Raw genomic sequence first — 15,417 nt, 5'->3', positions numbered from 1 at the left:
ATTGAAAGGTACACTGTAAAAAAACTACTTGTCTTCTTGCACAATTATACCAAATAAAATAAAACAATTAGAGAAATCAATTAAATTTTAAGAAATTGGTACAGAAAAGAGTAATTAGCAGCAATAATATTTTTAAACTGCGAGAGAGATGTCAAATATTTATCAGTAAAGTACTCAAGATAAGTCAACAATGGAAAGTGCACAAACATTTTTATGAACACATTGGTACCATGCAGTCCCGTGAAAGGTTTGGAATCCATAGTGATAAATGATCAGTGTGCATATAAGGGGTGTTAAAAACAGCCTGGATACCGAGTCCTCTAGACTGGATGGACAGCAGCCACCTTGAACCTAACCTGCTGTTTAGTCTCCCCGCAACAATTGGAAAAGGTCTTTCTTAGAGAATTCTTGCCATTTCCACTTGTTATAAAATAAAAGAAAGGGTTGACACAGGTGTTAAAGCTGCAGATGGCCATCTCCACTGAGAAACCCACGTCCAAGCTGTAGGCCAGCCAGGTGTGGTTGCTCCAGAAGGCTCTCAGCATAATGCAGGCATTCCTCAGAAGATGGTAGGGCAGGTAGACGAGGCCAAAAATGATCAGGACCGAATACATCAACCTGAAGAGCTTCTTCTTTTGGCTGCAGTGCTTTTTGAGCTCTTTGGTGCAGTTCCAATAACAGTAGCAGATGGCCACGAAGGGCAGGATGAAGCCGGTCACTGTGCTGATAACCGTGTAGGGCAACGTCTTGTTAGTGTTGTAGGAGAAGATGTAGAGGGTGCAAACAGTTTGGTTTTGGGAGCAAGGGATGATGAAGGTCATGAGGGCAGAGGGAATGCTGACTATACATGTCAGCACCCAGATCCCCACGCACACATACAAGGACTGTTGCCTGCTCAACAAGAAGAATGATTGCAAAGGGTGCACAATAGCCAAGTAGCGGTCCAGGCTGATGCAAGTTACAAAGTAAATACTGGAATAGAAGCATGCATGATATGTACACCTCACTATCTTGCAAACAATTTCTCCAAAAACCCACTGCAGCCTGGCAAAGTGGTAGTGAATGAGGAAAGGGAGGGTTAGCATCCACGTGGTGTCAGCCACTGTCAGGTTGCAGAGGAACAGGGTGCTGCGGTTCCAGGGCTTGGTCTGGTGGACCATAACCCACAGAGCCAGGCAGTTCATTGTCAGCCCAATGACTAAAACCAGCAGAAATGCCACTGGGATCACATAAATCTGAATGAAGAACAGCGTCTGGTCCCGATCCAAATTGCAGAAAACAGATTCCAATACCTGCAAAAGAGAAATGATTGATAGCTTGAATGTATTTCCCAAATGCATTGGTTGTTCTGTCAATGGTCTGGAGCTAGTTACACAAAATAGGCCACAATATGGTTTTATATCTCGTATCAGCTAGTAACTAATATACTGTCAATTTTTCATACTTAATTCATCGCCTCATATCTGATCTCAAGCCCTTGAACTGGTCCTATCAAGTTACAGTGTGTTTTTAACAGCAAGGCGAGCCAATAACAATCTACGCCTGAGTGACTGATGCCATTCTCCTGCTTTCGTTCTGAACAGGTAGAGCAGTGTCCACTTATATAGGAATTTCCATGTCACTGCAGAAAATATTATTAAAAATAAACACAGGACTGTTCCTTCATAAGCTGACTGCCTGCTTAAAATTGTACGTTACAACTTTTCTCTGTTCCCATTCCACACTGGTGACTGGCAAGTGAGGAGTTGTGCTCACTCAGACTGCTTTGTGCTGCATTTCTTTGCCACTCTGGCCTTACGGCTTAGCGTGGTGCCACCTGCAGCATGTGCCTTCCACATCTGGAAAGCTGTTGGCACATTTCAAAGTAATAATCAATGCCCACACATGTACAGTTGTTCATTTCAGCTGTCAGATTAACAGCAGAGAAACAAACAGATTGGTTTTGCACTTTATGTTTGTAAGGTTTTTTCCTCTGGAAGTACTCTCCTCCCTCCCCACCCCTAGCAGATATAATCTAATCCAGTTTTTTTAACATTCCAAATTAAAAGGATTTGATAAATTAGATGAGGAGAAACTATTTTCTTCGGTGGGGGACTTCAGAACAAGAGGGCTTAATCATGGCATTACAGCCAAGCCATGCGGGAGGGAAATTAGGAAGCATTTCCTCACACAAAGGATTAAGTTGGAATCCGCCCCTAACATGCTGGGTCAATCTTCCCTCCTAAGCCACTCACTATCCTGACTTGGAAATATATCGCCGTTCCTTCCCTGTCGCTGGGTCAAAATCCTGGAACTCCCTCCCTAACAGCACTGTGGGTGCACCTACACCACATGGACTGCAGCGGCTCAAGAAGGCGGCTCACCACCACCTTCTCAAGGGCAATTAGGGACGGGCAATAAAAATGCTGCGATGCCCACATCCCATGAAAGAATTAAAAAAAAAGTTTGAAAGGTCTAAAACTGAGTTGAATAGATTTTTTTTTTGGTTGAGAGTATTAAAAGATGTGGAACAACCCTGAAGTTAAGGGATAGCTCAAGGGCGATACAATTGAATAGTGGAACAGGTTAGAGGCACTGGGTGGTCTACTCCTGTTCCTGTGAAGTCTGTCAACTATTTTCAACCATAATGTGAATGGAGCTAGAGGACTGGAGAGGGGAATCCACACAAAGTAGCTAAACACAAGTTACCCTTGATAGACACTTTGAAAACATCGAATGCAAGGGTGTAGTGAGAAACCCCGGGAGGTGAAATCATCCACAATGACAGCAATTAAAATGATAAGCAACCTCTGTATAACATTGAGACAAAAAGCAAAACTACTGCGGATGATGGGAACCTGAAATAAAAACAGAAAACGCTGGGGAAAAAAAACCCAACAGGTCTGCAGCCTCTGTGGAGAGAGAAACAAAGTTAACGTTTCGAGTCCAAGATGACTTTAGTTTCTCTCTCCACAGAGGCTGCAGACCTGCTGAGATTTTCCAGACCTTCCTCTGTTTTTAATTATAGATTCGCCAGTCACTTAAGCAGCCGTTGTATAAACTTCCGACAGTTTGGGAAGGGACGTGACTTATTTTCGTTGAGTTAACATCTCAGCATTTCTATATAAAAAAATGAACGCCGTCAATAAGCAGTGTGCGGTTTTTTTAAAAAAAAAATTAACGCTACAAGTTAAAAGTTAAGCGCCAGGATCGGCGGAATTTCGTTATATATTAGTTTACAAAACAAAAAAAAAACACCAGGAAACTTTAAAACAAAGCCTTTTCTATGTAAAGTTGCTCTCAAGATACATCCTGAAAGTGGGTGATTTGGTGCTAGGGGCAAAAACAAATAATTAGCCTTGGACTTGGGATGGAAGGGCAATGGCTGGGCCGAATGGTCTTCGGATTTCGCTGCACAAATCCACTTTCCATCACCAACCATTTCACTGGCCAAAGCCGGGGGTCTGTTTCCTGAATTTCCCCCCATCCTGTGCTACAACCCTCTCATCAACCATCAATAAAACAGGACAATCCTACTTTAAACAGCGTCTTAGTCCAGCCTTAGTTAAACATGCGGATGTCGAAATCTGCTTTCAAATTCTCACACCTGGGACCGTGAGCAAAACCTCAGTTTCGGAAATAATGAACATTTGTGTGTGTAAATGATTTAACCTTTAACAAGCAATGATTTGGAAATGTATCGTCTCTGATAAATATTATTACCTGTTGCAAACTAACTCTTACCCCCACCCCTCCCAAGTTAAAGCCATATGCCTGATAGCAATTTTAAAGAATAGGATTCATCTGTTCACGATAAAGATATCCTTAAAACAATGCCTTTCGCCCCTATTCTCTGGATGGAAAGAAACGGGACGAGAATAAACTTCGTCGGATTCACTCCGTATCCAATAAAATCACTAAAATTCACATCTGAAATGTGGTGGTAACTGTTTATTGAAATGCCCCCACTTACTTGTGCAGTTGGGCTAGTCATACCTCCAGCTTTCCTATTCTCCCAGGCGTGCGGTTTTAGATGCCTGGCGTTCCTGACTTGCCTGTAAAACGGCCTTGGAGCTTTTAGCCGTTTATCACATTTCTCTAGGTAACCCGGCTATGTGATCCAGGGCAGGTCATTATTCCATTATCTAAGTTGTTACCTTGTCGATCTTAATGGCATCTACACTGACAAACATGGTCTTGGATCCTGTATCCGAAACAATATTAAAGGTAGAACGTCCACAGAGAAAAAAAAAACCCTCTGTCAACATAGGTTGATGTGAACTGAGTCAGATTAATTGATGTTTTCAGGCAATGGCCAGCACCTACACAATCCAGTCCGAACTAGAGTCTAGAAAACGTTATTATCATTCTTCTGTACACCAGAGGCATATGTGCCATGGTAGCTTACAATGTGCCTTTCCTTCTGGGCAGATTTCCACCATCTTCTAGGTGTAAGCTTAGGGTCCGATATGGAGAGGGTTCTGAGGGGTGAGGTCCTGTCATGGCAGCTTGCACCTGGCAAGGAACCTCTCCTGGTTACATATCTGGAGCTGGTGATTGGGCAGCCTGATGCATCTTCCTATATTTGTTAGGAAACAGAGATAGTTTAAGTAGGTTTTATGTGTATCTGGGTGTTTCAAGAATAAGGTATATCTTTAATGTTTAAGTTTGATTTGTATTTCTGTATTCGTATGTTGAGAAAACGAGAAGTTGAGTTTTAGTTTAACTTTAAAAGGTGCCTACATTTCTAATGAGATTTTTATAACTCTTGAAGAGAAGTTAAAACAAACAAGAGTAGAAAAAGCTGTGCTGTTTCAGAGTGTAGTCTGTCTGACCACAGGTCGCCCACTGGTTTACATGGACTGTATACTTACTGTGAACATCAGAGTATAGCTTAACTTTTGTAACTTGTGTTATCCTTACAAATCTGTATATACCTGTATACTGGGATCTGGCTTGTCCAGTAGTAACATCAGCTGGGATCACAACACATCCTTTCACATGCTTTTACATACTTCCTAAAGTGTTAAGCCCGGAATTGGACTCCAGTTGAAGATGAACCAAAGTTTTATAAAGATTTATAATAACCTTTTGCTTCTTTACTTTATGCCTCTATTTACAAAGCGCACAGTCCCTTATGCCTGTTTAACCACTTTCTCAACCCTCCCTGCTGTCTTTGATGATTTGTGCAGATATACACTCAGATCTCTCTGTTCCTGTACCACCTTTAGAATTGTACCCTTTATTTTATATTGTCTGTCCTCATTCTTCCTAGGTCATATGAGTGAATCAAGCACTACTCTTTCCTTATCTGGTTGTCCTCAGATGAACCCTGGAAGTTGAATAATAAAGCCTGCATTACAGTTTCCATCTACACCAGCAAATTCCACGCAAAATTTAGGCAGGATTTAAACCAATAATTACTCCAATGAGCTTACAAATAAACAGACCGAGGAAACCCTCAATTGAATACTTCTCCTGATCTTCTTCTCATGCCTAGCGGCACATGAGGTGGACAAAGCATATGTTTACATCTGCTTCCATAGCTCGTGTTGCCTGGAACAGGTCACTACCCTGCCGCCAAAGGCAATAGCTTGTGAGGTGCCACTCTGCATCAAGTGCTGCTGACTATAGAACCATAGAACCATAGAACACTACAGCACAGAAAACAGGCCATTCGGCCATTCTAGTCTGTGCCGAAATATTATTCTGCTAGTTCCATTGACCTGCACCTAGTCCATAACCCTCCAGACCTCTCCCATCCATGTATCTATCTAATTTATTCTTAAAACTTAAGAGTGAGCCCGCATTTACCACGTCAGATGGTAGCTCGTTCCACACTCTCACTACTCTCTGAGTGAAGAAATTCCCCCTAATGTTCCCCTTAAACCTTTCCCCTTTCACCCTAAAGCCATGTCCTCTCGTGTTTATTTCTCCTAATCTAAGTGGAAAGAGCCTATTCACATTTACTCTAACTATACCCCTCACAATTTTGTAAACTTCTATCAAAACTCCCCTCATTCTTCTACGCTCCAAGGAATAAAGTCCTAACCTGTTTAATCTTTCCCTGTAACTCAACTCCTTAAGACCCGGCAACATCCTAGTAAATCTTCTCTGCACTCTCTCAATCTTACTGATATCCTTCCTGTAGTTAGGCGACCAGAACTGCACACAATACTCCAAAGTTGGCCTCACCAATGTCTTCTACAACCTCACCATAACATCCCAACTCCTATACTCAATACTTTGATTTATGAAGGCCAGTATGCCAAAAGCTTTCTTTACAACCTTGTCTACCTGTGACGCCACTTTCAGGGAATTATGTATCTGAACTCCCAGATCCCTCTGTTCCTCCACACTCCTCAGTGCCCTACCATTTACTGTGTATGTCCTACCTTGGTTTGACCTTCCAAAATGTAACACCTCACACTTTTTCGCATTAAATTCCATCTGCCATTTTCTGGCCCATTTTTCCATTTGGTCCAGATCTCTCTGCAAGCTTTGAAAGCCTTCCTCTCTGTCCACAACACCTCCAATCTTAGTGTCATCAGCAAACTTGCTGATCCAATTCACCACATTATCATCCAAATCATTGATATAGACAACAAACAACACTGGTCTAGGAGACTAGGAGACTCTCTCACACTCTTATTGCCTGCCATAGGCATATTGGAAAGATTTGCAAGGTGATAATAAATCTGTTTGGCCACATTATCAATACACTTCCTTTGGTCATCAAGTCCTGGAGTGGAGCTTGAACTCAGAGCTTCTAGCTCAGAGGCAGGGGTGCTATGCCCTGCACCACATGACTGCCCACTAGCAGGTAAAACACCATAAGAAAATCCCCCTCCCCGCACCTCCCAACCCCCAACCCCCAATCTGAGCAGGTGGCAGTAGCATAGTGGCAATGTCACTGAACCAGAAGCCAAGGCTAATGCTCTGGGGACACGGGTTCAACTCCCATCTTGGCAGCTGGTGGAACTGAAATTAATAAAATCTGGAATCAAAAAGCTAGTCTCAGTAATAATGACACTGAAATCACAGTTGATTGTTGTAAAAACCCATCTAGTTTACTAATGTCCTTTAGGGAAGGAAATCTGCTGTCCTTACCCAGTCTGGCCTATATGTGATTCCAGCCACTGCAATGTGGCTGACTATCAACTACCCTCTGGAATGGCCTAGCAGGCCACTCAGCCCAAGGTCAACTAGGGAGGGGCAACAAATACTGGCCTTGCAACATGTCAACATCCCATGAAAAGTAACATCATCATAGGTAATCTCAAATAGAAGAAAATTACTGTCTCAAATCTAATAACTCTGGCATGAAAGGTTTCTTTTGGCAAAATAGCATGTATTACTAATCATTCTCAGTTCAGTTTGAAAGTTTAGAGCTAAGTAAACGTTGGATTCAATGTGGCACGCAAGAATATTAACGTACTCTATACAAATATTTCATTAAGATAGTCAACATAAGTCTGTATCTTTCAATGGTCTTGTAAATTATAGGACTGTGTAAGAAATACACCCTGAAGAAGATAATTCAAATCCTGGGAACTGATACAATTTTTTTTGTTTACTAAGTATTTGCACTACTAGTTCCTTGCTTTAGTATTCTGGTTATCTATATTATAATTCTTAGCACAACAGTGGGTATGCTTTGGAAGTACTTAATTGGTTGTAAAGCACTTTGAGACATCCTGAGGTCCTGAAAGGCATTAAAAATGTAAGCCTTTATTTTGTTCTTGAAAGTAAATTTGATTTTCCATTTCAACTTCATTAACATAATCTGACAACAATTTCTGGCTTGCAGAATATTGTGCATGGTAAGCAACTCACGCAATCTCCAGTGAGAAATATTGCAATAGAAGAGTTGTAAATTCAGTGGCATAACACTCACAGCACAAAGATCATAAGATATGTACTTCAGCTTAAGGAAACTGCCTTCTGCTGTGAACATAAACAGAGCTGGAAGAGTGCTCAAACTGTGACTTTCACATCATTTGAAATTATATGTCAAGTCTATATGAAGCTGAGGCTTTCGTACCATTCAGCGCTGTCAAAGGAAAAAGTGCATGCTAATAAAATGGAGTATAATAACTCACCATGCCTCCACCATCACATCTAATTGAAGAATAGCATGATACAGCATGTCTTGGGGGCTCAGTTCATGTTAGAGTTCTGTTAATGTTGATAATCCACTCCAGTTTTGCTCTAATGACAATGGGCTTCATTTTGCAATAACAATAATTGTTAAGCTATCAGCAATCACCATTATTAAGCAGAAAATCAGACAGCAACTGCACATGTGCAGTTAAATGTGCAAGTCAGGGACTTGTTATTCGAATTGCCATACTTACCCATTAGACATCCCAATAAAAGTTAGGGCTCGTACATTCAATTGTAATGAAATATTTGATGGCATCAGAAACAACAACCCTTATATTTTCTTTAGTTGGGCACCGTCTATTCTGTGCGGGACCTTCATATTCTTTTGTGTAGCCACACACTCATGGAAACATAAAAGGATTGACTTGCACTCAGCCTGCATGGGAACTTTCAGGTAGAAGGAACATTGGTGATAAATCATAATTACTGCAAAACTATCTCTCCAGCACTGAAAAATTGCTGTTACAAGTGTGGAGTCTCATTCCTTCAGGATTAAAAAAAATAGTTTTGTTTTTTTCTTTTCATCTCTTTTATCTCTTGCTCTTAATCCCATCTTTCTGTCCCTTACTTTATTTCACTTTCTGTACATAGTTCTTACCTGCCATTTCCTGGTTTATATTTTGTGTGAGTCTCAGCGAAGATCCTTCAATCTGATTAGTTAAGGAGACTGACCATTGCTTGTCCTGGTCACACAGGTTCCAGATGCCTGTAGAAGGTATAGCTCTGTACTGGATTTCTACTTCCTTTGCAAAAGCCCACAGAAAGTCTGCGGACAAGTCCAAGTGTAAGAACCAGCTAGCAGGCTGCAAGATCACAATTGTCTAAACCCCTTAATACATTGCTGCCTTGTGAAATAACCGAGATGAGAGAAGTGCACTGTCTGTCTCTAGTTCCACTACTCCACAGGTCACAGCATATACTTAAATGAATTCTCCAGCTTGCTATGCGGTCAATTATGTACTTTATCTATGAATCTCCGAATGACCATTCAAAGCCCAGGTTTCTTCAACAAGCAAAAGAAGTCTTAGTTTATTATAAAACCAGACTCGTCAAGTACAAGGCAAAGCTTATTAATGTATAGTATGAAATATGAAAGTATAATGCTCACTCTTTCTAAATACTCTAACCCACAGGCACACACCAAACAAACAAAAAAAAAGAATTCTGTCAGAAGATTAAAAGTTATTGGTTCAAGGGTAAAGGATAGAAGATGGAGTCCTTGAAATGGTGCCCATGTTCTACGGTTGGTCTCTCAGCATTGGCCTATGAAACAATCGATGACTCTTGCACCACTTTTCAGGTAGACTTTGTGGAAAACTTGCAGTCAGTTGATTTCAGAATATAAAGCGACTTTGGAGCAATTTCTATTCACTTTTTGCTTTCGACTGGACCTGCAGCTTCAGGAGCTGTTGTCTTCTTTACCCAGATAGTTGATCCTTCTTGTTTTGCCCCTAAAGCAAAACCAGCCTACCAGCTTTAAAAACACAGTTTTCCAGGCATTTTTTTTTTTCCATGGCCATAAACTCCATGGGTCAGAACTTTATGACAGTGGGGTTTTGCAGTCTTGCCGAAGTCAATGGAATTTAGAATGGCTCGCCGCATTTTACAGTCCCATCACCACCACGATGGGACTGTAAAATTCCGTCCTATGTGACCCTCTTATAAACAGTCCACCAGGGTCAAGAAATTTACAACTTCGTTAAAACTGCTTAATTACCTTTTCTTGTAAAGTGCCGCCTTTTCCAAGAACAGCGGCATTCAGAGTCCTTGCATTAACCCTTTGAGGGACAGTGTCTTTTAAAAAATACAAATTCTCCTGGAATATTCTTAGTCCTTGAAGATGAGCCATCTTCTGTGATTAAAGCATTTATGACGCTTGTATGATCACCACATGTTACTCTTCATGAGGATTGTACTCATAAGTATTGTACTCGAACATAATCTGTAACCTCATGGCCTGGCATATCCCCCACTCTACCATTATCATCAAGCCAGGGGATCAATCCTGGTTCAATGAAGAGTGCAGGAGGGCATGCCAGGAGCAGCACCAGGTATACCTAAAAATGAGGTGTCAACCTGGTGAAGCTGTAACACAGGACTACTTGTGTGCCAAACAGCATAAGCAGAAAGTGATAGACAGAGCTAAGTGATCCCACAACCAACAGACCAGATCTAAGCTCTGCAGTCCTGCCACATCCAGTCGTGAATGGTGATGGACAATTAAACAACTCCACTGGAGGAGGAGGCTCCATAAATACCCTCATCCTCAGTGATGGAGGAGCCCAGAACATCAGCGCAAAAGATATGGTTGAAGCATTTGCTATGATCTTCAGCCAGAAGTGCCGAGTGAATAATCTATCTTGGCCTCCTCTGGAGGTCGCCAGCATCACAGATGCCATTCTTCAACCAATTCTATTCACTGCACGTGATATCAAGAAACAACTGAAGACACTGGATACTGCAAAGGCAATGGGCCCTGACAATATTCTGGCAATAGTACTGAAGACTTGTGCTCTAGAACTTTCCATGCCCCTAGCCAAGCTGTTCCAATACAGCTATAACACTGGCATCTACCCGGCTATGTGGAAAATTGCCCAGATATGTCCTGTACACAAAAAGCAGGACAAATCCAAACCCGGTCAATTACCGGGTCAGTCTCCTCTCCATCATCAGTAAAGTAATGGAAGGGGTGCATCAAGAGTGCTTTCAAGCAGCACTTGCTTAGCAATAACTTGCTCAGTGACGCCCAGTTTGGGTTCCGCCAGGGCCATTCAGCTCCTGACCTCATTACAGCCTTGGTTCAAATGTGGACAAAAGAGCTGAACTGCTGAGGTGAGGTGATAGTGACTGCCCTTGACATCAAGGCAGCATTTGACAGAGTGTGGCCATCAAGGAGCCCTAGCAAAACTGGAGTCAATAAGAGGCAGGAGGAAACTCTCCGCTGGTTGGAGTCATACCTAGCACAAAGGAAGATGGTTGTGGTTGTTGCAGGTCAGTCACCTCAGCTCCAGGACATCACTGCAGGAGTTCCTCAGGGAAGTGTCCTCGGTCCAACCATCTTCAGCTGCTTCATTAATGACCTTCCTTCCATCATAAGTTCAGAAGTGGGGATGTTCGCAGATGATTGCACAATGTTCAGCACCATTCACACCTCCTCAGATACTGAAGCAGTCTATGTTCAAATGCAGCAAGACCTGGATAATATCCAGTCTTGTGCTGACAAGTGGCAAGTAACATTTGCGCCACACAAGTGTCAGGCAATGTTCAACTCCAACAAGAGTGAATCCAACCATCGCCCCTGATGTTCAATGGCATTACCATCACTGAATCCCCCACTATCAACATCCTAGGGGTGACTATTGACCAGAAGCTGAACTGAAATAGCTATATAAATACTGTGGCTACAAGAGCAGGTCAGAGGTTAGGAACCGTGTGACAGATAACTCATCTCCTGACCCTCCAAAGCCTGTCCGTCACCTACAAGGCACAAGTCAGGAGTGGGATGGAATACTCCCCACTTGCCTGGGTGAGTGCAGCTCCCACAACACTCAAAAAGCTTGACACCATCCAGGGCAAAGCAGCCCACTTGATTGGCACTGCATCCACAAACATTCACTCCCCCCACTACCAACGAGCAGTATCAGCAGTGTGTACTATCTACAAGATGCATTGCAGAAATTCACCAAGGCTCCTTAGACAGCACCTTCCAATCCCACAACCACTACCAACTAGAAGGACAAGGGCAGCAGACAGATGGGAACACCACCACCTAAAAGTTCTCCTCCAAGTCACTCACCATCCTTACTTGGAAGTATATCGCCGTTCCTTCACTGTCGCTGGGTCAAATTCCTGAACCTCCCTTCCTAACAGCACTGTGGGTGTACCTACACCACATGGACCGCAGCGTTCCAAGAAGGCAGCTCACCACCTTCTCAAGGGCAATTAGGGATGGGCAATAAATGCTGGCCCAGCCAGCGACCCCCACATCCCGTGGATGAATTTTTTAAAAATTCAGTGGCTTACACAGACAATATCTATCCAATTAACAGTGAAGAATATTCATGGTAAATGAACTGTAATTATACGGTAAAGCTCTTCCACCACTGGATTTTTTCTTCTGTTTTATAAACTGGAAATGAAAGTGCGCTGTGCCACACAATTTAAAACAGATGTCACTGTTTAAATTCAATGTCTATCCCAGGTCAAACAATAATATTAGATAACAGCACAACAAAGTCTTAATTGATGCACATTAACCCATTCAATTCACTCTATTTTTGCCATATGGAAGTTGATTCCAACCCCCTCACTGGTATGAAGGGTGTGGACAGGAGGTTATGTTAATGGTTAAGGGGCTTAAAGTGGGGGAGTATTAAGGTGGGTGACATGGATTTCAGATGGGAGGACACTAAGATGGGGGAGTACTAAGATGGAGGGCAGTGTTGCGCTGCATCACCTATGTATTTGTGGCCTCAACCATCTTAACTGACCTCAGGTCTAGCATGGGAGTGATGTCCATCCCTGGCATGAGGCAGCCTATTTGATTGTTAAACAATGACTGAATTGGCACATCAACATCATTCTTACTCATGGGTTGAAGATAATGCACAGGACCAAATCAGACAACTGTACCATGGCAGGGGTGAGCAGAGTGGTCAGAAGAGGCCACAGTTATTAGTGTAATTTTATGTTTTCATGAAAAATTCTTTTGAATTAGGAGGGGCAAAAACACCTAAGACATTTTTAGAGCTAAGAGTTTACTCTTGGCAACTGTCAGATTAAAAAGATTAAAAGATGCAGTGGGTTTCTTTTTGGTTTGCTGGTTACGCAGCCTGCAAAACAGCAACGAGTGGCTATTGGTTTTAATGCTGCAAAGTTATTTGTTGTTGCCCAAGTACACAAGCAGACAGACTTAACACACGGCATTCGAGCCGGAAATGGCTTGGTAATCTGATAAATGGTGCGAAGAGGAGGTGGCCACAGGTTCCGGCAACACAAAATGCAGCAGCACCAGAAAAAAATATCAACCAAAATAATTTTTGAAACGCTAAAAAATAATTTGAAGAATGAAGAGCAAAAATAAATATTGCACTGGCGGAGAAGACGGTAACATGGATATTTTGGCACAAGGCCTTATTAAGCGCAATACTTCAGCTATGTCCAAGAGGAGAGGGGCATTTCAAATTATCATGGGCTGGTAAAACTTCCAACTTACCTTCACTTACCTTATATTGCTCCTCCAGTGGTGGCTAACATTGTGGGTTCTAAAGTCAAATCATACCCAGCATTACCAATATTTAACAAAACTCTTAGACTTCAGGTGTGCCAACACCAATATATTTATTACTGTAGAATTAGATTTAAATACATATTTGTCAGGATAACATGTAATCCAAACAGTAATTAACAGATGCCGCTATTCAAACACCACACTTTTATGAGTGGATTGTTATTTTCATCAAGTATGACAGTTTTGCAGTATGGCTTATGGAATAATTTAGTGAAAGACCATTTATGAAACAGTCTTTATCAAATTATTCCTGTGAATATTGTGAGGAAATCTATATTGTTGGATATTTCTGTGGGTTTTCCGGGCAGAGGTTATGGATTACACCTCCTGGCATGCTCAGGATTTCGGTTCAAGTGCAGAGAGCGGCAGGGAGACAGTCAGTGCATGCTTGGTTGCTGGATTCCCATTGACAGCCTACTCTGAGAGGGCACGAATACCCAACCATGGGACTGGGGGTTTTGGGTGTGAAAAATCCAGCCCACATGATAAGGTTAGTCTAGAGATGAGGAGGCAGCAGCTGAAGGGCTGTCATTACCTCTGGGCAGCTGGGGCTCAGAGAAGTCCATGTCTAGTTGGAGCTCAGAGAAGCTCATGGGAGCTGGAACTCAGAGAAGCCCTGGAGCCATGGTAGCTCTGTGCTGTTGAGGAATTGGGGCTTGGAGAAGCCCTGGAGAAGTTGTCAACTCAGTGAAGCTGAAGTGAAGCTGTCTACTCTGCGAAGCTCACAGTTGGGACACAGAGAAGCCCCTGGTGAGCAGTGGTTGTCTGCTCAGTATAGCTAGTTAGCTGTGATTGTGCAGCTGGTTAGTTACTGGGGTGCTGCCTGGCCGACTAAGTGGGATGCAGTTTCAGACAAAATGATCGAGTGGCTGGGGAGGTCAGAGGTCAGTGGGGCAATGTGAGCTAGAGGCCGGTTGCCCGACAACTCATTGCAGGCAGAAGAAGCAAGAGGGTTTCCACACGGGGTTTGAGCTGCCATTGAGGAAAATCAGAGGCTAAATCCTCAAAGGAGAGGACCTAAAACCCCCCCAAGAGGAAGACAGAATTTTAAAGAATTTTTGTGACTCACAGTGATCACTGACACCTGGGTGGGCTCCTGAGAAAATTCATGGAATCTGTCTTTGTTGTGCCTGCCATTTAATGTGCAGCTTGTAGTGTGTTCAACCTAGTTTGCCTGTTAATTTATATTTACTCATATTAATTCTGGATGTTAGAGTATAAGATAGATAGCATTGACTGCTTTGTTCACACTTGTACAGGGAAATTTCTTCTGTTTGTTTGAAACTGTGGAATCTTGTGGCTTTGTTCTTAATAATTAACTCAGATTTCAAATTTTGTCTACTTTACAACAAAACTTACTGGTCCCTAACTGGATCTGAACAGAATTGTGGGTCCTGTCCGGGATTGTAACAATATTTAACAACACTCATTTGTGAAAATCAAGGAGTTCAGGTTAAGTTTAAAAAATTTTAATAAAGAAAAAAAAAAAATTTAGGACATATCCCCTCATGTGAAACTGTCACATGAGCTGGGACATGTCTATGAATTTTATGAAAAATTTTTTCAAACCTTTAAAAACCTTCATGAAACCTCATCCCACCCGTGGATGAGGTTCCATGAAAAATGCGAAGGCCGCCTGGACTCTTCACCTGCCCGTGGACGGGCAGCTCAGTTTATTGTTTTAATTGATGGTTAACTGGCCTTAATAGGTCGTTGACAGGGCCCTCAACCGTGTCCGGCCCATATCCCACGCATCCTCCCTCACGCCTTCTCCTCCTTCCCAGAAACATGATAGGGTCCCCCTTGTCCTCACTTATCACCCCACCAGCCTCCACATTCAAAGGATCATCTTCCGCCATTTCCGCCAACTCCAGCATGATGCCACCACCAAACACATCTTCCCTTCACCCCCCCTGATGGCATTCCGTAGGGATCATTCCCTCCGGGACACCCTGGTCCACTCCTCCATCACCCCCTACTCC

The 15,417-nt window shown here is 42.6% G+C and overlaps 1 protein-coding gene across 1 annotated transcript; it reads right to left on the bottom strand.

Moving 5' to 3' along the window:
• Positions 1-320: 320 nt before the first annotated feature.
• On the bottom strand, positions 321-14,001 carry LOC144685082 (2-oxoglutarate receptor 1-like). Its single transcript, XM_078549617.1, has 3 exons — positions 13,971-14,001; positions 4,137-4,183; positions 321-1,292 (listed from the first exon to the last, which is right to left on the bottom strand). Exons 1-3 carry the CDS (start codon positions 13,999-14,001, stop codon positions 321-323), a joined length of 1,050 nt encoding a protein of 349 aa, XP_078405743.1.
• Positions 14,002-15,417: the final 1,416 nt, after the last annotated feature.

The sequence above is a fragment of the Cetorhinus maximus genome, chromosome 9, assembly GCF_964194155.1.
Source record: "Cetorhinus maximus chromosome 9, sCetMax3.hap1.1, whole genome shotgun sequence".
In the NCBI taxonomy this organism is placed as follows: domain Eukaryota; kingdom Metazoa; phylum Chordata; class Chondrichthyes; order Lamniformes; family Cetorhinidae; genus Cetorhinus; species Cetorhinus maximus.
The sequence above is the reverse complement of the archived record's forward strand: the minus strand, read 5'-3'. Positions and strand labels throughout refer to the sequence as shown.

What these genes read in the sequence shown, in the direction of transcription:
- LOC144685082 (XM_078549617.1), bottom strand. Translation starts at nt 14,001, where the DNA reads ATGGACTTCTCTGAGCCCCAGCTGCCCAGAG. An exon ending in TGAGCCCCAGCTGCCCAGAG is followed by an intron (nt 4,184 to 13,970) that starts GTAATGACAGCC and finishes TTTCGGATACAG; the next exon opens with GATCCAAGACCATGTTTGTC. An exon ending in ATGCCATTAAGATCGACAAG is followed by an intron (nt 1,293 to 4,136) that starts GTAACAACTTAG and finishes TCTCTTTTGCAG; the next exon opens with GTATTGGAATCTGTTTTCTG.